At 40.0% G+C, this 24,862-nt stretch overlaps 1 protein-coding gene across 1 annotated transcript in view; it reads left to right on the forward strand.

Moving 5' to 3' along the window:
• Positions 1–287: 287 nt before the first annotated feature.
• MUC2 (mucin 2, oligomeric mucus/gel-forming) overlaps positions 288–24,862 on the forward strand; it is a 98,057-nt gene continuing 73,482 nt past the window's right edge. The window contains 18 exon segments of the mRNA XM_059721337.1: positions 288–357; positions 2,257–2,521; positions 6,573–6,687; positions 6,972–7,062; positions 7,438–7,547; positions 8,175–8,391; positions 8,766–8,891; positions 10,187–10,304; positions 10,639–10,777; positions 12,738–12,848; positions 13,997–14,066; positions 16,530–16,667; positions 17,418–17,582; positions 18,213–18,307; positions 19,255–19,381; positions 22,102–22,357; positions 24,015–24,061; positions 24,298–24,410. Of these exon segments, the coding sequence (XP_059577320.1) occupies positions 288–357; positions 2,257–2,521; positions 6,573–6,687; positions 6,972–7,062; positions 7,438–7,547; positions 8,175–8,391; positions 8,766–8,891; positions 10,187–10,304; positions 10,639–10,777; positions 12,738–12,848; positions 13,997–14,066; positions 16,530–16,667; positions 17,418–17,582; positions 18,213–18,307; positions 19,255–19,381; positions 22,102–22,357; positions 24,015–24,061; positions 24,298–24,410 (2,373 nt within the window).

Here is a 24,862-nt window from a genome sequence, read left to right on the forward strand (position 1 = left end):
AGCATCCTGTAGGAGAGTCAAATTATAAAAAGGCAAATAAAAGTAACTGGCATGATAAGTGAATCAATATTTTTTTATACCCTGCATACCATATTCCACATTTTACAATGAAAAATGCCCACATCTATTTACTTTGCTAGCTTTAGTAAATATCACACCCATTTTTTACTCCTCCTTTTCCTCCTCCTGAAGCATCTCCTCCCCTCTGATGGCATTACTTGCACAAGTGGATATTATATAAAGAAAAGTTTCCAGAAAGCATTCTCAGTTTGCCCACCTTAGCCGCTATGGGGCTAAGACTTGCCAGCCTTTTTATCCTATGGCTGGCTCTTTCCTATGCAAGGGAATATAAAACAGGTAAGAACTGGAAATGGTCTATGGAAGAACCTTCTAATGGAAAAGTATGGAAACTTGCAACTGAATAATTTAAAGGAATTTTAAAATGGCTAAATTACCTTTATATTGAATATGTGAAATAGATGCTTCGTGTGAAATAGATGTTGCTCTTTTGGAGAGCAATTCTTTACTGTTGGATGTGCTCAATGGCTATATCCTTCATATTGGTCTCTAGTCTGATGGAAAAATAACATTATTTTTCCTTACTACGTTTTAACTGCAATAATTGTGTAGTATAAACGTTTACAGGAGTTAGAAAAAAAGGAGATGAAGATCCTAGGCTGGATAGGCATCTGGCTGGGGTCATCTGACCCCAGCACTCTTTCCTGCCTAGGCAGGGGATTGGGTTCAGTGATTTGTTGAGGTCGCTTCCAATCCTAGCATCTATGAATCTACGGAAATCTGTGCATTTGGCTACATTGAAAGAGTGTTTTGTACTTCCTTTGTCAAAGGTGGTTATGTAACACTTGGCAAAATGTTACATTTTTTTCAATCCATTGCTCTAATAATCCCAGTTTATTTCTTATTCTATCTTCCTAAAAATAAGTTTCCAATTTAATGGGTGTAAGGTCATGGAATAAATATCTATTATTTACACCACAGCAAGCATTTTAGGACAGACAGGTAATGCTCTCCTGATTAGTATTTGGATCATGGGCTTTGTCCTTTGTTTCTTGAATTTGCAAGTGTTATGGAGCATTGCTTTCCCATTCCGTTTTCTATCAGATGCAGACATCTGCAAAGATGGGTTCTGGAAGAATTTATGTGGAGAAAGAAGCATCTTGAGCCTTTGGTTGAATACAAAGACTCAAAGAGGGGAATTTGGGAATCCCTGAATGACCTCCCAGAGGAAACAGTATCTATAAATTTCTCGAGAAACTTAACACTGAACTAGATGCATGAAGTGTAAATACGATGCTTTTTTGCATGCAGTAAATACAGTGAAGCTAGTGCCTTCAAAATCCAAAGTTTAAAGTGAGCCTTTTCACAATGAACCTTGTGATTTGAATGCATATACCTGAAATCAGAGGTGTCCTCTTACTATTTTAGCAGTGTTCTCTTGCTATGCAAAGATTTGGTACAAAAGCCTCAAATCTAATCTGCAACAATACATGTAAAATTTGTATCAGTTGTTGATGTGGAAAAGTGCGGCAGGAATATAAAGGAGTGTACCAAACTCCTCCTTTCATAATACTTCTTTTTTTTTCTTAGTATATTCTCTTGTCTCCTTGTGAAGGTTGATCATACTATAAGTTCTGAGTTCTAGTTTAAATAATGAACTCAAGTTCTGCACACATTCTTTTGTGACAGGACAACATTTCTGCACAGAATAATAGGGGCTTGATTGGCTTTTCAATACATTTGTTTCCCTTCTGGTAGATATTGGAACAATCAAAGCACTAACTCCAGTAAGGAATGTATATAATAAAAGTATTAACCACAAAATAATTACAGTGATTTAAAATAAATTAATACCTTTGGCATGAGAGCTAAATGGTAGCTTAATGGTATTGAAATATTATACTCATTATAGGTGTATTAAACTGCTCTACTTGAAGCAGTCAACAGCTTTCATCCATCTGGGTAAGAGGGACCCAGAAATTCAGATCTTTTCTGCATATTTTGCAAATGCTGGAGATTTAGAGCTGGCTGGAGTTTTACAGGACATCATGCACATACTTATAAATGACTTGCTATGCATACCGTGTCGGTTTACTTTCTCTTGTAAACCTAGTTGTATTTTGCAACTAAAGTGCGAATGTGCCACTCTTCTACAGTAAAATGTTGCTTAATAGTGGAGAATGCCTGCTACTTAATTTCTTTTCTTTTTTTTTTCATGTCTTTTCTACCACCTAGCAGGTAGAAGCCAAAACCATGGCCACCATGTCTGCAGTACCTGGGGAAACCATCATTTCAAAACTTTTGATGGTGATGTCTATCAGTTTCCGGGCCTTTGCACATACAGGTTTGCTTCCGACTGCCGAGAGACTTACAAGGAGTTTTCTGTCCATATTCAACGTGGTCTGAATAAGAAAGGACACCCTGAAATCCAGAATGTCCTTGTCACAATTAAGGATGTTAAAATCTACCTCACCCACAAATATGCTGCGGTGGATGAAGAAATGTAAGTTCTTCTAGGATTTTAATCTTTCCAGGAACTGTGTAAACTTCTATGAGAGATAGTATTATGTAATGTAATATATCGCTTGAAAGCATGTATTGCAAGCATTTCATGTGTCAAAAGAAACGTTGGCGATGACTTATATTTGCTTGCATGTACTAGCATCAATTCTAGCTTCTGTAGATCTCTGAGACAATCTTTCTGTTGAATTGTTCTATTTTTGGCTGCGTATGACAGAGCACAAAACATGGGCCACATCCTTATACGATGGAAATTGGCACAGCTTCATCATTTTCAGAGAACCTATGCCAATTTATATGGATTTGGTTCAACAGGTCTGCATAAACTAACATGGGTGTTTTTACTTCTCAGCGAAAAAAAAGTGGATTATTTTTTCTTTTCTTCTTTTGAGTTATTTAAATCCTAGAGGGCATTCTTCACTAGATTATACCAATTATAACTCAGGTCAGTGTTGGGGCTTAAAAGTAATAGACTCTCTCCCAATTAAGTGATGGCATTTTCCTACTCCTGTAATGTGATCATACAGGGCATTAGCCTGCCAACATTACTCCTGTTGAGTAGTGCATTATTGTGCAAGAATGAACACTCATAGAGTAAGGCACTGCTCCTAGGGGCCACGGTGACAGAATATGAGCCAAGATTAACATATTTTAGCATGTTAAAGGTACTGATGTTGTGGTTTTCGTTGTTGTACTTAACACTCTCCCTTTAATTGGAACCCAGGTTTTGATAAAACTGTAGAACCTGCTCCAGTGAATACTGATTGAAGGAATAAAGAATAACAAACTATTTTCTAGGCACTAAGGCAATATATATGTACAGGAATATTGTGAAGTCTTTTTAAATATATTACTGCCCCAAATGAGAGAGAATTTAGTAATGCATCAAACTGTTAAAAGGAAATTTACAGGCAACTTTTTAGAGGTCCTTTAAAGGATCCCATGCAGCTCCTGTGTGTGCAGAGCCTATTCTTCTCTTATACATTGTTCATAAATCACTAAAACCCTCTTAAAAGAAGGCTTGTAGAACAGGTTTTCACTGCATATACGATTTACTGCCTTTTAGTATTTAATTTCCTCTATTGCTTTTCTTGGTGCTACTCTTGGTGTCTGATTCATTGTCATATAAAATTAGGGTTACCACATTTCCAGGATCAAAAAAGAGGACACCTATGGGAGGGAGGAGGGAGGAAAAGGAGGGGTATAGGATTGTGGGGGGTGGGGCAGTGATATAACTATGCCCGCCTCTGCCTCTCACTCCTAAGCCCCTGTCCCCCAGCGCTGCCAGCGTCCCTCACTCATGACCTGCAGCCCTGCCCCTTCAGCCCCGCTGCCCATGCAGCTCTGCTGTGTGCACACACACACACTTACCTGGGAACAGTTTGCTGGGGCCCATGTGCAGAGCACTTGGCCCCTGGCAGCCAATCACCTTGCCTGCTGTTGTCAGCCCCAAGCATCCATGCTGCATGTGCCCAGGAAAAGCAGAGGCAAAGCAAAAACCTGGACACTTGCTTGCATTTTAAAAACCCACACGGGCACAAGGGCAGGGGGCCAAAAAAGAGGATGTATCTGGGAAAATCCGTATGTATGGTAACCCTAATAAAATATCATTATATTATATATGCCATTATATATGCCTGCACAATGAAGCCTGTAATGTAGCTGCATTTTAGTATTTGCCTTGAGGTACACAAAATATCGACCTGAATGTTACTGGTAATCAGATGGTTCCCAGGAGGGAGATCTGGTGACATCTTTTTTTAATTCCATCATAAAATGGAATTACCTGGTGATCACATGCTACCAAGGGGTGGAGATGGGATAATTCTGGTCTAAGTTTAGCATGCATATTCGTTTGGGGCTTCTAGTACTTCTGTAGGGTTGGAAGTGGTGTTAAGATATCACTTAGAGTGTGCTGGAAATAGTGACTTTCTAAATTTTTTAATGCTTCTATAAGTTATCTTGGAATTTGAGGCTCAATAAAACTTATATATATTTGTAGAATATCACCATTGTGCATCCTGCTTAACTCAGAGGCAGGCCAAACAACATTTCAGGGCAGATACTGAACCATCCTGGTATATAAGAGTCCTTACTGGGAACTCCATTATCTGCATTTAACTATGTTTTCCAGATAGTCCTTTCAGTAAGATTTCTATAATTTCATAGATGCATGGATGAGGGAAAGAACAAACCAATTATGAAGTCAAAGAATGAAGGCACTAACATTTATAAAGATGAAAATTAAAATAAAGAGCAAAGACAACAGGCAAAGTAGAAAAAAGGACAATATATTTTTTTTTAATCTCAGAACTCTACCAGAGTTAGTGCTGTGGAGTTTGCCTAATAATTTGGGACCTACCCAAATTGAGGAGGCAGGAGGCCAGTTTTGCAGGCAGATTGTATGGTTGGCATCCATTTTTGCAGACTTATTGTGGTAGGTTTCCCCCCATGCCTCTGATTGGCTGAGGGGCCCCAGTGCCCCTGTCCCTTACTACTGCTTGGTGGAGAGGGGTGGAGCCGCATGACAGGCAGGCCTCTCACTCAATCAGCATTGAGGAGTGAGGGCAGTAGCCATCTCCTTCGTGCCAGCAGCTCTCCTTCCCCCTCTTCTCCTGGTGGGTTGTGCGGCTGGGATGCAGTGTCCATGAAGAATTTTATTTTTAGTAAGTTTTTTTTCATGGATTTTGTGGACAATGCCGAACTTCAGAATTTCCGCAAAATCCACAAAATCACAAATTGAGTAGGTCTTGACTCATAATTATTATACATCCCTGTGATCTGATTCCTACTTCAGATATGGCATTAAGAAAAGCTCTCCCTCAAAAGACTTAGTTCACTAATATACGTATCTAGTGCTTTAACCATTCTCTTCTGAAAATGGGAAGGAGTGGGGAGTGAGGGAGAAGAGGAGTTCATCCTTCACTGTGTATGGTATGACTTGCAAGTGAGTGGTAATAATGAGCATTTGTCAGTTCCCAGGTGCTAGCTAGAAGTTTAAAAGCTTGGGTGTTTAAAGGGTGTCCTAATTAGCTGGCAAAAAAACTTAGTGACAAGAAATTAAGATATACATTTCTCCTTGTCACAAGACAGGGCAGATTGTAAACGATGATGCATTTATGCGTGTGAGCATAGGCAATAACATTTTTGGCTGCATTCCAATGTAAAGTACTTTTTGTTTGATCAAATATCAACCTCTTGAGTCTTTATAGCGATAAGCTGTTTGCTAGAATCTCTTTATCACTGACCTAAGTTCTGTATTATGGCTTGTATATGCAGTATACCATAAGGCAGATATTCAGTGATGAAGTATATGTGTAGCAAATTATCTTATTATCTAGCAGCCTCTTTGCTCAGGCCTCTGCTTGATAGACTTGCATCATACCAATGTCTTCTGGTATCCCTGTAAATTATCCTCTTTCTATCATTAAAAAAATGAATATGGTGAGCAGTGAATATTTTCTCTGTCCCAGTTAATTTATTCAATTGCTCTGTTTGACTGATGGTACATGTAATTTTACCTTCTTTCCTTTCTCAAGACAGGGAGAGAGAGTTAGCCACATTTGTCTGAAGTGAGAAGGCAGGGCAAGGTGCAAACTTAAAGACCAGCTTGTTCAGAAAGGCGTCGGTTTTTGTAGGCTGAAATTTTGCATATGTCTGGATTGTTATCATATTTTGCCTGTGTAATGGTCAAGTAGGTAGAGAAGTCCTCAGAGATGCTGTTAAAATGAGAATCTGAGTTGGATTTCCATGGCTAGCTAAAGTAGATACTGGTTGGAGCAATTTCTGAAAATATTAGTTGCCTCATGTATGTCAGAGAGGAAGGTGATTTATAACCCAACTAAAAAGGTTTAGTCAAGTATGGTGGAGAACGTTTGTAAGGGGCACATTGAAATGGTGGCTAGTAAAGGGATTGTCTACAAAGATCAGTTTCTCCAAGCATCCAGATATCTCTGATGTAACATATTCAAGCCAATCCTTTCTGTTGTTTGTATTGAGGTTTAATGCAAAATCTCTGGTGTCCTTCTCTTCAGAGTAAAGACACCACACTACATGTCTGGTATACTGATTGAGACCAGTGATGTCTACACTAAAGTCTATGCCAGAGCAGGACTGGTTCTGATGTGGAACCGTGAAGATTCACTAATGGTATGTATGATAATGAAATTCTTTTTCTTTTCTTTCTTTTTTTAAGCGTTGTCTAGGTTTAACACTGTAGCATAGATTGAACAGAGCTGCTGTGTTAAATAGACTCTTCCAACAGGAAATGTGGAGGTAGCTTATTCTTTAGTGGGAAGGTCCTTCCTTTATGATGTGAATGGAGTTTGGGGAACAGCATGAACACAAGTTTTTGCTCTGTCAAGGAAAGTAGAGAAAGGAATGTTTAGTGCTATAGGTAATCTGATTTTTGGTTTTTTGGTTTCCCTCTCTAGCTGGAGCTGGACCCCAAGTTTAATAACCATACTTGTGGTCTCTGTGGGGATTACAATGGACAGCAGGTGTACAATGAGTTTATTTCTGGAGGTAAGTGGTATGACAATGCAGGTAGCTGCCACAGAAAGTGAATTTATAGATTCTATATGTGGAAGCATCACATATTGGCAAATTTAGAATTTACAGTATGAGACCTTAAAAAATCATTCTGAAATTTTCTTGTTATTGCCACACAGTTAAAATGTTAATGGAGTACTCTTTTCCAGTTGGATGTACTCACTCATGTAAATGCTAGTGTGGATTTTTATGCTCACTACTGGAACAATGAGTTTTCTTAATAGTATTCAAGTATTCAAAATATGACTCATGTGGAAGATACAGTTGACAGTATAATAACCACTTTGTTAAAATGCTAGTGTCAGGAGTCAAATGTACATTTTGCTATATTTGCTATGCTTATTGCAGACATGGAATACAATCCAATAACATATGGAAATGAACACAAGATTAACACACCCAACTCCATATGTGAAGACCCAGACGAAACTCAGCAAGTCACAACCTGCCATCAGCATGTAAGTAATCACAAGGGTGAATTTTACATAGTTGGAATCTGAAGACATTCTTGTACTATGGCAACAGCATTATGTGCAGAGATGTGATGACTTGGCATTTTCAGAGGCAGGCACTATTATGTTCTCAACTAACCCAAAAGCTAATTAGTTAATTTTAGAAACTGAGATCACACCCCATAGGCAGTTGCTGGATATAGAAGCTCGCAACCCATCAGGATAAGCACTTATTATTATTATGACCTGTAAAAAGCCATAACAAAATGTTGAATCATAGAATCATAGTCCTGGAAGGAATGTCAAGGGTCATTCAGTCCAGCAACATGCTCAGTTACAGGAAACACTGTTACTACAATATCCCAGACAAATACCTATCCATTCTCTTTTGAGCTTATCTCACTCCATTTTACTAGTCAAGATATGACCCTTTCAAATGGGTAAAAGGCCATGCATTCACATGCATGTTTTTGAGAGGAAATTATCCAGAGATCACCCATGACTCAGCTCTGTCCCACTTTCATGGCTCTAAGACAAGCCCAGGAACTAAGGATTCTTGTAGCAAGAAGGAACTTTTCTAGAAACTTTAGTGCGCTGAAGCCTGTTAAACCCTTCTTTTTTTCTTCTCCTCAGCATGATGAGTGCACACAGTTACTGACTTCCCAAGCATTCAGTGACTGCCATTCCCGCCTGAATCTGGAAATGTATGTTAATGCATGTATGCAGGACAAGTGTGCCTGCCAGGAAGCTGAGGATGCTTTCTGCCTCTGCAGCACCATCTCAGAATACTCTCGCCAGTGCTCTCATGCTGGAGGCCGGCCGAGGAACTGGAGGACAGAAAAATTATGCCGTAAGCAATTTCAAAGAATTTATTGAGCAACTAGCTCCTTATGGATGAAACCCTGCAAAATATTTAAAAATGCTCCTCCATTTTATATATTGGTCATTTCCTACCTTTCCCCTCCTCTGTCTTTCGTTCAGCAATTAGACATTATGTTTCAGCTAAAAGCCCTGAATTTTTTACATGAGTTAAAAAGGGACCAACATCTTCTGTTCAAGAAATAAGATAAAAATGTAAAGAAGTAAAAAGGAGTTCAGAAATATGTATGCATGAAACACAAAACTAAACTGAGTCCTCTTGAGCCCAGTATTTGTACTTTGATTTCTGTGGAGTCCAAAGTTTTTTCTTTAATAATGGCTTGCTTCTCTTTTTGTTATTTTTAGCTAAGTCGTGCCCTGGAAACATGGTCTACCAGGAAAGCAGTTCCCCATGCATTGATACTTGCTCACACCTGGAAATCAGCAACCTTTGTGAAGAACACTACATGGATGGGTGTTTCTGCCCAGAAGGTAGGTGTGTTTCTGCCCTTTGTTAGGCTGTAGATCTCGTTTCAAGTCTATTCGTATACTCCAGAGTAGGCACACCAACATGTGCAATTAAGGTACAGCAATAAACTCCAGGGCTTATGGTACTGGAGTTTATTGCTCCTGGGTAGGCTGTTTGAATGTGCATCCAGGACTGTAGCACATTAAGCCATGGAAGAACCCTGGCTGGCAGGGGGCCCCGGAGGTCAGCCTGCCAGCCTGGGGTACTCCTCCTTGGTTCAACCTGCTGCAGAGGGGCTGGCTGACACATGAAGATGCTTCAGTGCAGGGCTAGTCAGGAGGCAGCCTCCGCACTGATGTACCCTTGTGCGCCAGCCACCTGTGTCAGTGTCTACACGTACTACCCTACAAGTACTACCCTGTTGTTGAGCGTATTAGTTTCCTGCAGCTTATTAGGGCCCACATGTAGACACCTAGACATTTACTGCAGAGCTAATTAGACAACTCCTCAGTAAATGTCTCGTGTAGACAATCCAGTGTGTCTCAAAGGGTTGTATCATTTATATCAGACTATCCAACTTCTAAGTGGGTGAGGACCAAACGCTCTGCTGGCCGCACCAGCAGGGGGCTGCATGCCTACAGACTTCACTGGAGTGAGCCCTGAACCTCCAGGGCTGCTTGCCATGCACACCCTGAATTTAGCAACTGAATTAATTAGGCGTAGTATTTCTACAAAAGTTGTATGCAAATGTATTTGTTATTAACCCACATGAACCCATTTGGTCTCTTTGCTCCTCTTCTATCATACGACCAGCCTCATATATTGTTTTATGAGCCTACTACTGCCTCTGAAATAATTAATCTGTTCAGTTACTGAAGTAGTAAAGAGTTATGCTTTCTTAAATTTACTGCCTCTGGATTCAGTCCTTGTGGACGACCCATTGAGTATTCTTACATATATTTTGTCTGGATGGAGATATTAATCATATTTAGCAGTGAGTTCATAAGCAAAATTCTGAGATCTTACTGCCAACCTTGGGAAAATACCTTTATAATATTATCTCCACAAGAGTAGTGTAGTAGCTTATTTACATTTATACATTTGTAGGCTGAGGTTTTCAAAGCTGTACAGGGAATTTAGCCAGGTCCTCTAATAAAAGTAGTGAAAACTGTGCTGCTAAATCTCATTTACTTCTTTGTGAACCTCATTCTTTAGCTTTGGGTGAGGTCCAGCCTTATGAGTTTCTCCTCTATTGGTAGGTCCTGGTATTTGAATTTTTTTTATGTGAATAATGAGAGTGTGCTGGTTGATTTTATAGGAACTGTTTATGATGACCTGACTGAGAAAGGTTGTGTGGCTGTTAACAAATGTTCCTGTAAACTACATGGACAACTGTATTCACCCGGGCAAAAGATTGCCAATGAATGTGAAGAATGGTAAGTGTTCCAGTGCAGTGCATACCTTTCTTAGAATTGCTGTGCATGGGCTTGTCTTTGAGTTGGCAGCTAATTTCTGGCTGTTTGGCTGAAAACAGTTACAATGTCATTGTGCTTGTGTTACAGTGACCTGATACAACAGTGAACCAATTTTATGGCCTCCTGGGACAGTAATATGTGGAAAAGAAATTTTAAAACAATGGTCAATGATACAGCTTCAAAAACCCTGGGGACATGGTGTCCCATGTTAATGGTGCCTGTTTAACATAATTTTCAGTGCTTTGAGTTCCTCTGTTACCGTATACATATTTTGACTCCTTATTTGTGTCTACAGCACCTGTGATTCAGGCAGGTGGATATGCCATGATCTACCCTGTCCAGGGACATGCATGTTGGAAGGAGGCTCTCACATTACCACCTTTGATGGGAAGAAATACATCTTCCATGGAGAGTGCTATTATGTGCTAACCAAGGTATCACATATTGGACACCTTTTTAAGAATACAGTAATTACAAATGTGTATTCACTCTAATTTTGTGGCATAGATCACTGTTTCATTATACTTGTTGAGATAGAGGAGGAGGACACTGCAGAATCCATGCTTGAGAATTTAAAGTGAGATGTGATATCCCAGCACTCACCCCAAAGGAAGTGAGGGTCTGTGATCACCCACCATTTTTTGTGACTGACTTAACAGTTTGTGGCTCTGTGATAGCTATGAAACAGGTACACTGTACACTATTTAGGAGTTTGTTTCATAAGAGTCCAGAGGAGCACATTTCCTGCATGTTTCAAATGGAAAACTGAACCTACAGCTTGAAGTTTTAGCTCTGCTTAAGGAGATCTGCATTGAGGGTCTGAAGTCTTCTACCAGAAACCTGTAATAGTGTCTGGCTGAAATAAGACATGTCTATATTACCTCTGGGTGTGCTGATTTGAACTACATCCTGACAACTAACTCTTGCTCTGTGCACCAATACCCCTTAAGGCTATGTAGTTTCTGCAGAGCAAACCTATATGTGTTTCCAGAGCTAAACTTAGGTTCTCTGTCTTGAAAACAAAATGGAGACCATCATCATGTCATTATACAAATCCATGGTGTGCCCATTCTGTGACCTTGGTGTGAAGTTCTGGTCCCCACATCTCTGTACCTTTTCTAAACTTACCACATCCTTTTTGAGAAGGGCAACCAAAATGATCAGGGACATAGGAAAGTTGCTATACTAGGATAAGCTAAAAAGGCTAAGACCTCTTCACTTTGGAAAGGAGAAGGCTGAGAGAGGGATATGATAGAGGTCTATACAATCACATGAACAGGAAACTGCACTTCAACGCCACCCAGAATACTAAAATTAGGGGGCACCCACTGGAATTAGTAGGAGGCAGGCTTAAAACTAACCAAAGAAAATACTTTTTATGCAACACACAGTTAACTTGTGGGATTTATTGCCACAGGGGTGGAAGAGGCAGGTAGCATAGCCAGGTTCAAAAAGGGATTAGATAAATTCATGGATGATAGACCTATTAATGGCTATTGAACAGAATGGCTGGGGATGTTTTCTCTGGCATCTCTAAACCAATAGTGGGGCATGCCAGGGAGGTTACTGAATAGGGGTTAGATCACTCTAGAGATATCCAATTCAGTGCTCTCCTGTTACACCCAGGATGACTCTGAGGGCTTTTATTTTACCCAGAGTAATACAAGATAAGCCAAAACAAGTTCTTTAAAACCATTCCTTGGTTTAACACTCAGGCAAAATTACCAATAGCAGCTACATACAGCAGAGAATACATAGATTTACTCACTATGGGATGGTGAGGTCTCAGGACCTTCAGAATCTCTCCTCAGAGTTGAGGTAATTTCCAGGCTTCCAAACCTATGCAATTGCATAGTAGAGTTTTATACAGCTTGGGTTCAAATTTCTATATCCCTGCCCATTTCTGTGAAATAACTATCTCTTGGCCAATTGAGTAGGGAGCAGGGAAGCTCTGAGTTATGACCTATGATAATTGTTTTTACCTGGGGTCATCACTTGGTGTTATCACGTTGCATGTATCTCAACTCACTCACTTGAGACTGTCCTTCACAACCCACCTTTCCTCACATGCTAATCACTGTGATTCAGGCTGAACTACTTTTGGGATCAGTCTGTCTGGGGGAGGAATGCAGTAACACACCCAGCACTAGGCTGTTTGGGGTGTCAGGACTCTCCAGCACTATAACATTTGCTCTTTATCAGAGACAGGATACTGGGCTAGATGAACCAATGGTCTGACCCAGTATGGCATTTGTTATGCTCTTATATTCTTATGAATGCACCTACTAGTATATACTAAGGGCAAATACACTTGCTTGTCTTCTTGGTTTGAAATCAGTTTGTGATAAGCAATATTTGACCATACAAATAATTTCTGTGCCCTTGTGATTGCAGAACACTGTCAATGACTCCCATACCCTCCTGGCTGAGCTGGGTCCCTGTAGTTTCGAAGACAAGCAGACGTGTTTGAAGAATGTTGTGCTGTTGATAGACCACAAAAGAAATGTAAGTACTTTGTGGGGTCTGGTGGGCAGATGGAATCTTAGTATGTTTTTTACTATCATTTTTCTAATTTATTTATTTATTTATTTATTTGGTAATTTCTCTCTGGTGATCCTGTCTGTGGATGGGTGATCCTGCTCAGGGAAAAATAGGGAAAAGAAAAAGCAAGAAAACCAGTTCAAGTCTTTCCCTTTGTTCAAAACTCAAATAAAACCTAGGATAAACAATTAAAAAAACTGAGTGATTTTCTTTCATCTCTTTTTGGTTCTGCCTAGTGCTGAAAACGTTGCACGGCTGTCTTCATGGCATTTCCCATTGGATTAGGAACAAGAAAGTCCTAGATACCATATTTTATTGAGATTTAAGTTTGGATACATAAGGATTCGTTGACCTACGAGGCATGTGACTAGAAAGTTTAATCCAGGTCAAACTTCTCCACTTTTAGAATTTCACGTATCACTAATGATGAGAAACTAAACTGGGAATCTTCACTAGGTCTTCATTCTCATGGAAATGTCTTTCCCGTATAACCTATTTTTTCATTGAGACTTTTTTATGTATCTCTAGTATGTCCATCTTGAGAGTACATACACCTCTAAGACTTTTTGCCTCTATTCTTGCTATACATCTATGGTATTCCTGGTGTTTATATTGCTTTTAAATACAGTTTGTGTTACCAAAAGTTCATGCTATAATGTTATCAGGGCAATTTTTCTGTGAAATTCCTGTCCAGTTTACAGTATTATTTGATTTTGTAAGCAATTATACAACATGTATAGGAGAAATCAACATGGTACTTTTCCTAAATGCCAATATATTATGCCAGCTGGCAAGCCTGGGTTACCAAAACAAGTAAAATCCTTGAGGTGTTTTATTTCTATTATAAACTGCCTTAGGCTACTATAAAATCAACATTGACTGGCAAGCCCAAATCTTTGTAGACTTAGTGGATGTCAGCACAGGCAGAATGTTTCTTAACCAGTCAGATTCCTCCTTTCATATATCCTATATTCTCATCACAGTTTACCTGCACAACATAGGGATTTCCTTGTGTGCCTCTCCAGTTTTCAGGTTAATTTTCAAGGCATGTTTCCCATTCTGAGTCCACAAAGCCTAGTAACTTAACTTTTTTGCTCTTTGCTTTTCTACAGATTGTAGTTTTCAAAGCAGATGGCACAGTGTTACTGAATGAGCTGGTGATTCACTTGCCCCATGTGACAGGTAAGGAGTGGGGTCATCTCTCCTGGTTCATCCAGCGTATCAGGGAAAGAACTTCACTGTCGTTTAGGCCTTTGAGGGATCATTTCTGAGGTACTGGAAAAACATTGTGGCCTAACCACTGGACTACAGCTATTTGTGGGGAAAGTAAGCAAGGAGGGAAGGATGCTCATAGGTTTAAGACAGATACCCAATAAGCCTTGTTTGATTTCTCAGATCTGCACAGCCCCTCCGCCCCCAAAGTTTCTGTGCAAGTTGCTTGGTCTGCTGCTTGGTGTCCTCCTATCTCAGCCTCCCATCTTTAAAAACAAGGGGGCTGATAATACTTCAGTAGTGGAGGCCATGGAGATGCATGAGGCTTTCACTTACATGGAGCCAGCAATGTCATAGCGAACTCAAGGATGATTTTTGCTCTCATTGAGGGAGGAGAGAGAAGCAGGATGGGGCAGGGAGGGAGTTGGTTTACATATAACATATAAGTTCCAGTAGGAGGATCCTTTTCTTCTTTCTGCTTCCTGTTTCCCCCTTTTTTCTGGCTTGTGGACTGACTTTAAACAATCTGTCCCTGTCCTTGAGCTGGTTTAGGCAGAGAGGTTACTGGAGTCATCAACTTGGATTTAAGGCATCTGGTGGCTACTTTATACACTAGTTTCATGGCTAACGCAAAGATCAATGCCATTGGGGTCTAGAAGGAGTCACCTCCAGCCTTTTACAACTTCAGAAATTTTTTCAGTGACCAGGATCTGTAAGGGTTCTTGAAGGAGATCAATAAACAGAGGACAGCTGGAGGGCCCTGGAACAATCACTCAAAGGATCTGTAAATGTTTACTCCTGCCAGTTATGCATAATTAAGATATTGAGTCATCAGTCAGTAAGCAGCACTGCTTCTTGGTTACTGCCACCTTTGGCAAAGACAGTTCATTTGCAGGGAGGACAAACACAAAGGGGCAAGCAGTTTTCAAGTATTTGGTGGAAAGGATCTAGAGTAAAGTACTTCACGGAATAAGCAGTATAATTTAATATATAGCCTCCTCTTATCATATGACTCACCACAAGAGGACCATGAACCCCAGCTCCTGGTGTTGATTTTATAGGATTGCCCTATTGATTTTTCCATTATGGCTTGATTATATAGTGCCTATATATAGCTTGTTTAACATCCACCAAATTCAGTTCTTGGGAATCAGCAGCCACAGCCACAATATAGCTGCCATTTGTCTGAGGCCATGGTTCTCAAACTTTTCCACATTGCCATGCCCTTTTCTACACTGGCACATCTCTCCCATTTAGCAAGATGGGAAGAACATGGGTGATTACCATCTTTGACACTTGTTTGCAGCAATAACATGAAGAAACTTTTGCTTGGAAATACACATGATTGGAAAAGTCTATGCTAAAAATAAATGGTTAGTTGTAAAAGCAGCTCTTTGTTTTGTTCTTTTGATGTAGCTTCAGCACATGCACTAAATTCAGCGTTCTCCCTGTCTTAGAAATACGAGGGGTCAATTTGGTGCTTCTCTTATTCAAATTAGAATTCTTTTTAAGATTTAAAATTGGCTGATGCCTCAGGTTGATGTAATATAACATATCCATTCTTGCAATGATCTATGGAAGAAGGGGGGATAAAGAGTCACAACCTTGCCCTCTGTCCCTCTGCTGGCTGAAGGGCATAAATTGACCCTTAGCTCCTCCTGATATTTTGTGTTAGCACGTTCTGGTCTGGACAAAAGGAATATGCCTGGAATATCTTTTTACTAGTGTTGGGGAACAATGGCTCACCCTGACAGCAATTCTTCAGCCTGCAGAAGGATGGTGTGAGTTGGTCCCTTGGTTGTTGGCACTAGTGTCCCTTTCTTGATGCATAGCATTCATTGTGATGCTTGAAATACTGAATCCTTAAGTAAACTGACCAGCCTGTGGAAGAAATGGTGAAAGCAAGAAGATCTTGAGAAAGAAATAGAAACAAAGAAAAGATCTTGAGAAACAAAAGACACAAAAGATCTTGAGAAAGAAATAGAAACAAATGGAACCTGAGCAGGGAGAGGAAGCTCCAATTTATTATTACATATTTTATAGGTAGAGCTAATGATTTTGTCGAAATCTCTATCCTGTTCATATAACTTCAAATAAAGCAGCATACGAGCAGCATGTTTAGCACTATGAACTCTCATGAAAAGGATTGGAGTTTGATTCCTAGTCCTAATGTAGAGTTCAGTCATCCTAAGTAGCCTGCTTATGAAGGGAACAGGATCTGGTACTGTTTCTAAGTGATCAGTGTTTATCTGAACAGAACAGAAGAGGTCTGTTTCTGGGTCTTCTCTATTGCAGTTTTCATGGCATACGGTGACTCAGCACCCTATTGTTTTCCTGATTCTGAAACTTCTGTAATCTTGCATGGTAAAACAAACAAACATGTGAAAAACATTTAGAAAAAAGTATCTGAAACACGACTCTTGTGTTTTCCAGCAAGCTTTTCAGTCTTCCAACCATCTTCCCACTACCTCGTTGTGCATACGGATTTTGGTCTTAGACTACAGATTCAGTTGCTTCCAGTCATGCAGCTGTTTGTGATTGTGAATCAGACTGCCCACGGAAAACTGCAAGGCAAGTGCCCACTTAAAGTCAGCTTTCAAACAGATTTAGCCATAATGTTTTACAGTTGAACAACTATGTTTTCTTAATTTTCTTGGTGAAATGTGCTTGTTACTGGCACAGTTAAAAAGAAAAACCACTAGTTGATGTAATCTTTTATTTTAATTAAGATATTAAGGAAATTATGTGCTTACAAGATGCCAGCAGAGACTTCACTAATGTATATTTTTCATGCCAAGTAAAATTTCTTTAAGCTTGTTATTCTTTTCCTTGGCCAGTCCTATGGACAGAAATCTTATTGTGTTTGAACAGCAACAACAGAATTGAAAACTTTAGTGAGGAATGATCCCAAAATTCAAACATTTTACAGAAGAATTATTAACGAAAGTGGCCTATCATCCCTACATCAATGCAAAATTGTTGCCTGGAATATATTCCCCACTGCTCCGCTGAGTCGAGCTTTTAATCATTCATATAAGAAGGCTCAGATTGTTTTTCTTAGCAGATTATTGCATCAGAGACTATTAAAAAATGAAACAGGGGAATCTCCCAAGACATAGACCTCCAAGTGAAAACCCCCTACCCAGAGCTTAGGTCAAAGTGGGATGCCAAAAACTGTGATCACTACAATAGTAATTTAATGCTGAGTTGGATAAATTGCTTGCATGAACTTCTTGCTGGAAACTGCATGGTCAGATCTGCCCTTTCCTCTTTTGTTCTCTCACAAATGTGAATAGTAATTTAAAATACTTTTCTAAATAGGTCTTTGTGGGAATTTCAATGGGATGGAAGGTGATGACTTTAAAACAGTCAGTGGACTGATAGAAGCTACAGGCTCTGCTTTTGCCAACACCTGGAAAGCACAACCTACTTGTAATGACAAAGTGGATCGGTTGGAAGACCCTTGCACTCTCAGCGTTGAAAGTGGTAAGGATGCTAAGTATTCCTCAATCTTTTATATATTACACCTGATCGAACTACAAACAGTCTGTATAGAGAAATAATCTTTATTTAGGGGACTGACATAAGGATTGTCTGTAATATGATGAGCTTACCTATGACTCCTGACTGTTGCTTTCCATTTGAACAGATGGAAAGTTCACAAGGAAATTATAGAGGTCAGGCTGTTCTAAAAGACACAGAAGGGAGATTTTTTATTTACTGTAATATTTGTCTAGATCAGCAGTACACATTTTCATTATTATTGTTGCTTTTTAAACTCAATCTTATTTTGTGGTTATCTGATATGGGGGTTTTGGACAATCAAGGACTTCAGCAAGGCAATTCTCTCTAGATTTTCTGAAGTAATAGGATATTATTTTTAAAGTGTGCATGCCACAAAATTTGAATCAGGCACAGTAGTCAACTTTATGATGATTCTGTTTTACTTCTTCACTCCAAACATGTTTACGGTTTTTATTTGTATTTTATTTTGGAGACATATTCATTTTATAACATAATGTGACCATATAATACAACAAGGGGTAGTGCAAAGAAGGTAATTTGATGTGGCAACTGTTCTTACATAATTCCTTCTCTTCCCTTCTTTTATTATAGCATCTTATGCTGAGCAGTGGTGTTCTTTATTGAAACATTCAGAGAGTCCTTTTGCTAAATGTCATTCAGTCATCGATCCTCTGGAATATTATAAGGTAGGTATTTTTACGCTATACTGACACCTTCTGGTGCCAGTCTAATTCAGACAGGTTTTTATCATGTACATATTTTGTAGTGATTTTTTATCATGTACATATTTTGTAGGGATTATTGAATAAATTGGGTATAAAAGTGGATACAAATCTGCAATGATCACCTGTGTGATTCCACTGCCTGCACCCCATACTCTTTTTTATTGAATGTTATTTTAGAAAAGGGAGGTTATTTATTTTGCTTTGCTTTATGTTCAAAGGACTGTGCGAATTTTGATTTTCCTTCATGAATTCAAAAGATGCAGAAATATGGAGCCATAATGTCCATTTGTTCCACCAAGAGTTAAACATATTTTAATGCAATATAGTTTTCTGTCTTAATACACAATCTATTTTGCTTCCTTGCTTGTGGGATTAACATAAGGCAATTGGCACACCATGTATTCATGGTCCATCACCTCCTATTGACAACTAGGTAGAGCAATGACATTCAGAGCAATCTGGAGAGAAAAGAAAGAAACTCATAAACCATTTTCCATTTTTAGAAACTAAGCTGAACCTTTGTAAACATCTTGACACATTCAGTTAACTATTTGCTGTTGTTTGTTTTTCATTTTCCTGGGTCTCTGAACATCTCAGTTGTGACAATTAAAAGTATTTGAGCCCCTAAAACAGCCTGTACAAGTGGCTAACTTTCAGAGTCAAAAGTTTGGCTGTTTGGATTGGATCCAGTTTTTTTTCTTGTTTGACCAAATGGAAATAAGACTATGTACCATCTGTGCTTTCTCCATCTATTCTCAGTTCATTCAATTGTGCTCTCTAATTGTGGGAGTGAGTGCAAGCCACATAAAAATAAAGCTCTAGACATCTCTCAGTTACCTTATTAAAGGTCCAGATTTTTAATCATTGTCCTGAAAGGCTTGTTTACAGTTTGTTCTTATCTATCTCAGAGATGCAAGTATGACACCTGCAGCTGTAAGAAAAATGAAGAATGCTTATGTGCCGCCCTCTCCTCGTATGCCAGGGCCTGTGCCTTCAAAGGAGTTATGCTATGGGGCTGGAGACAAACTGTCTGCAGTAAGTGCTGAAACTCTAATTGCCTTGAAATCAACCACAGGGAATGGGACAGGGTGGTTGTTAGTACATTTACGTTAATCCCTTTGAGTTAGAAGATTCGTAAGAGATGTCTAAGACATTTTAAGGAGAATACATGAAAATAATGATATTTAATATCATAATCTTTAAGTCTCCTTTGTTAATAAGGCCATTTTACAAGCTGGGGAAAATATTTCCTGACCACAAGGCCACTGGTTAGCCATTGATCAAACCACCTGCTGCACCACACAATAGACTTGGCCCACTGAGAGGCTCATGGGGCATCTACACATGTGCTTTACTGCCAAGTCGACTCATTAGCTCTGCACTCAAGTGTCACTTTGCATGTCTACATGTGCTATTAATGTTATAAAAGCTTAGTATTTTACTGTGCAGTATGCCTACCCTGGGAGCATGTCTATATGTGCTTCCTGTTGGGAGCAAATCTGTTCCCAATGGGAGCAGCCTGGTACAAGGCTGCTCCTATGCTGCTCTGGCTCCCTGAAGCAGCCAGAGGGATCTCCAGACTCCCCTGGGTGCTAGCCCAGGGGCTGGCAGGGAGCATGAAGACCAGTCCTCATGTGCATGGGGCCAGGCAGCAGCCATCTCCTGGCCCCAGAAGACAGAGGGGTCCTGATGTGCATGGGGTTGGGAGACAGCTACCTCTACAGAACTCTCCCAGCCCTGTGCACATGGGAACAAGTCCTGTGCCCAGGGGCTTCCCTGTGCAGGTAGGGGCTGGCTGAGGCTGTGGGAAATCCCCACCCAGCCAGGGGCTTGCAGGGAGCTGCCCCAGAAGCAGGACAGCTGCTGGCTAGTCCCCAGCTGGGTGGGGAAGCAGAGAGCTTCCCAGTCCCAGTGCTGTTTAGCTCCCAGGATTTCCCCACCCAGCCAGGGGCTGGCTGGGAGGTGCCCCAGAAGCAGGACAGTTGCCAGCCAGTCCTTGGCTTCTCAGGGGTTTTCCTGCCTAGCTGGGGGCTGACTGAGGTCTGCCCCAGAAGTGGAAGAGCTCCCAGCAAGCCCCCAGCTGAGTGGGGAAGTAGAAAGTTCCCCAGTCCTGTGGGGAGCCAGGAACTGAGCAGCGCTGGGATGCAGGGGGCAGATAGAGAGCTATCGTGTCCTGGCACTGCTCAGGAGCTGAGCAGCGCCAGGACCGGGGGACTTCCCATCCCCTGTGGCTCCTTTGAGCTGGGGCTCACCAGTAAAAAAATTGCTCCTGGTCATGGTCTACACATACACTACTGCACAGTAGTGCAGGTAGTTTAGTACCTGTATTTACAGGTAGTAGCTAACTATGCAGTAGACTAATTTACTGTGCAGTAAATGGTGCTCATGCACAGACAGTAATGCTTTACTGCACAGTAGATTAGTGTACTGCACAGTAAAGCATGTCATAGATATGCCCACTGTCTACAAGTGCATCCCTCTTAGGCCAAGAAAAACTAGTTAACTCTGCCATAGGATAGTACTGCCTGACACAAGTACTATTGTATGGTGGAGTTATTTACTTTGCTGCAATGCACATGTAGATGATGACTGGGACTGGCTGGGGCACAGGGGTGCTATAGCGTAGGGGCTGCCTGCTGGCTATCCCTGCACTGTAGCACTCTCATGCCTCAGTCATCCCTTCTGCAGCACATTGGGTTAGGGTGGAGCAGCTTCAGGCTGTCAGGCTGTCAGGCTGAACTCCGAGGCCCCCTGCCAGCTGGGGCTGTGCCACCCTAGCTCAACATGCTGAGGTCCCAGGAGCATGTGTAAATGCTGAGCCTGTGAGCAGTAAACAAACCATACGAGGAGAGGCTGAAGGACATGGGACTGTTCAGTCTGGAAAAGAGAAGACTAAGGGGGGACTTGGTGGCAGCCTTTAAGTATATAAGGGGTGAACATTGGGGCTAGAAGAACATCTGTTCACCAAGGCAGGAGAGGACTAGGAATAATGGTCATAAACTGATAGAAGATCACTTCAGATTAGACAAGGAAAAACTTCTTTATGGTTCATGTGTCCAGAGTCTGGAACAGAATCCCCCCAGAGGTGGTACAGTCACTTTCCCTGGAGATTTTCAAAAGACGACTGGACACACACCTCACTGGGGTCATCTGACCTCAGCAGTCTTTCCTGCCTTAGAGCAGGGGGGCTGGACCTGATGATCTTGTGAGGTCCTTCCAGCCTCTAACTTCTATGAATACCTTTTAGAATGTGAATGATGTTACTTTTTAGTTTTATACTTCTAAAAAAATTACTTTTATCATTCTAAAAAAAAAAGAGTAAAAAATGAAGGGCGAAACTAGTCATTAATTAGCATGAAATTTTATATGCAATTGTAGACTACTTTTTTTGTTATTGCTGCATATTTCATAGTCAGTGAGCATGTCTACATGAGATGATAATGTGCAGTAGACTAATTCTACTGCACATTAGTATGTCACAGCCAAAGCCATAATAATGCGTTAATGTACAATAAAATTAGTCTACAGCACATTAGCATCACTTAAAAGGGTGCATCAGTGCTACTGTGCAGTAGTGCCAGGTACTATGCACGTAGGTAGTACCTGCCTGGTATTATAGGTACTAAACTTAATGTGCAGTAACCGCAGAGCATTAATGCTTATGTTAGATGAACCCAGTGTTACTAGAAGGAAAGTTTTAAAGTTTATTAGGTCCAATATTTTCCCTAAATGGCAGATATTTTTTCCCCTTTCAGAAAAAGAAGTTGCTTCTTGCCCTGCAAGCCAGATCTTCCACTACAATCTGACTACGTGTCAATACACCTGCCGCTCCTTTACTGATGGCAATAAGCACTGCTCTCATGACTCCATTCCCGTGGATGGCTGTGGCTGCCCTGATAACACCTACCTGAATGAAAAGAGTGTGTGTGTGCCTATCTCCAAATGCTCATGCTACTATAAGGGAGAATACCTAGACGCTGGCACTGTTATTTTGAGAAATGAAGATCGCTGGTATGTTGTTATCGAGTTTGGATTGCAGAGATGGAAGCCCCACTTCTCTTTATCTTTGCTTCTTAAGTACACCCATATACCAAATCTTCTTGCACACAACACACACTTTCCCAGAAAAACAGCTGCTGGAAACTAGAGAGAACATTATATATGAGAAATGTAATAAGAACAGTTTCTGTTAGTTATGAGCAAAAGTGAAGGTAAAATCTGCCGGTGATGCAGGGAGCAGAACAGTGAGCCGGCTCTGTTCCTTATCTGCTACTACTTACTTACTTACTACATGGAAAGACCTTTCAAAAACAAAGTGCCTGTTATATTTCAGGGCATGTTGTATGCAAGAAAATTCAGTATGAACGTTACTGATAATATACATTTCCCACCAACCACCTGCCAAAACAAGATATATAAGTCTACCGATCTATCAATCCATCAATTCATTTATTTTTTATACATAGTACATGTGTTTATTTTCTGAGGTGAGTGGTGGCCTGTAATGGTAACTTTTGGCCTAACATCACTGTTATAGTCTATGCCTGTGGGTCTCAAACTTTTTTTTTCGCGGACCACTTAAAAATTGCTGAAGGTCTTGGCAGACCGCTTAATAAACTTTATTTTTGTTCTACAAATCAAAGCACACAACTCATAATTTAATATTGGTAGTCTTACCTTTCTAATGCAATGGATGTGCCTGCTTTTTCTTAGCAAAGGTCTGGGAAGTCAGGTGTAATGTTTGTCAGCTTTAGCCTTAGGTCACCTTTCTGCAGACCACCTGAATGGAGCTCACGGACCAGTGGTGGTCTGCAGACCACAGTATGAGAACCTCTAGTCTACTTTACAGGTTTTTATGGGGCACATGTACCTGAGACGCTTACTGCACATTAGCCTAATAATACTGTGCAGTAGCTTGTCATGGCAAAAACTGTGCTAACAGGCTATTGCACAATGTTATTAGGCTAATGCACAGTTAGCATCAATAAATAACCGTTTGCTGGCACTACTGTGCAGTAACTCTAGATACTGCACATTTAGATAGTACTTTATAAGGAAGTACTAAACTAAATGCACAGTATCTAAGGTGCATTAATGAACACATAGATGCACCCACTGTGGAATGGGGAAAGGAAGCTGTGTGAGCAATTAGCAGATTTCCTGCTAAAAATAATTTATTGAAGCATCATTTTGCAGTGTAACAATTACTATGTTATACTGATTTAATGTGACATGGGGTCCTAAAAGTAAATTGTAGGCTCCTACCTGCAATATTCTTTTTCACTAGAGTTCTTGCAAAACTCTTCCTTCCCCAAGTACTCAAAATGTAGTCTTCAGCATCACTCGTTAGGAAATCTCACTAAAAATCATGTGGGAATTTAATTTACACTGTAAATTTCACTACTAAGTATCACTCCCCCAATAAATCACTTGGATACATTTATTACCCTGTCATCTAAGAAGATGGCACGGGAATAGGAAGGTTTTGAAAGTCCAAAAGAATAATTGTTTGGTGCACGTAGCAATCTAGTGTGTTAATTTCTTTGGCTTTGCAAAGTGCTTTCAAAATTTTACCAATGACCTTATATATACATCTATTAGACTTACAATGAAACTACCTGCTATGATTTGCATACTATGAATTTCTATTTTATCTCTTCTTTTTTAGTGTTTGCCACAATGCCAGGCTCCGTTGCACTCAAGTGAAGATCAGAAGTCAAAGTAAGTGAAATCCTTGAGAAAAATAAAAAATAATTAGTTTCTAATTTGAATTTTCTGCTCATTTCAAACCGTCACTCCTTTTCAGTTTATTTTTGGTAGAAATGGTTTTCGTTGATAATTAGTTTCTATAATAAGTATACATGATCTGCGATTTGTCTCAATCTCAGCTACCACTCTGCCCCTTTAGCCCTCCTTTACATTTCTTGTCCTGTTCACCCAATCTAACAAAGTATAATTTTTTACAGGGTGTCCTCCTGGCAAGATTCACTTTGACTGTGACATTTCGTCTTGGAGTTCGCAAACCCCACTACAACGTAACTGCCAAACTCAGAATAGTGACCATGTATGTCTTCATTTTACCTATGACATGACCCTTTTATTCTTATCTTCCCTAAATGAAACAGAGTAGCATGAAGCTCTTGGGATAAAAATTTGGATTGATATGTCTTTTTATCCTTTCCTTTGCTTTCCTTTTAAACGCCTTTTCTTTTTTCCATCATTTTCTTTCTCTTACCATTTTTCTATCCTATTTTTCTGTCTCATTTTATGCATTCGTTTTCTAGTCATTGACTTTTTTCTTTCTTTTCTTCATTAGGAAAGTCATAAGATGCCTGAATATTTCTGTTATCATCCAGCATGGTGCTTTTCTGTTTAAAACAAACAAAAAAAGATAATCTGAACTTTTCTTCTTTGTAAAATATGGAAATTTTCTGGCAACAAGCTGTTAGCAAGATGAACATTACAGAATAACTAAGAGTGAAATGTGGGGCATTCTGATTGGAGATTAGTAAATAT

Source organism: Alligator mississippiensis, chromosome 2 (genome assembly GCF_030867095.1).
Source record: "Alligator mississippiensis isolate rAllMis1 chromosome 2, rAllMis1, whole genome shotgun sequence".
Lineage (NCBI taxonomy): Eukaryota > Metazoa > Chordata > Crocodylia > Alligatoridae > Alligator > Alligator mississippiensis.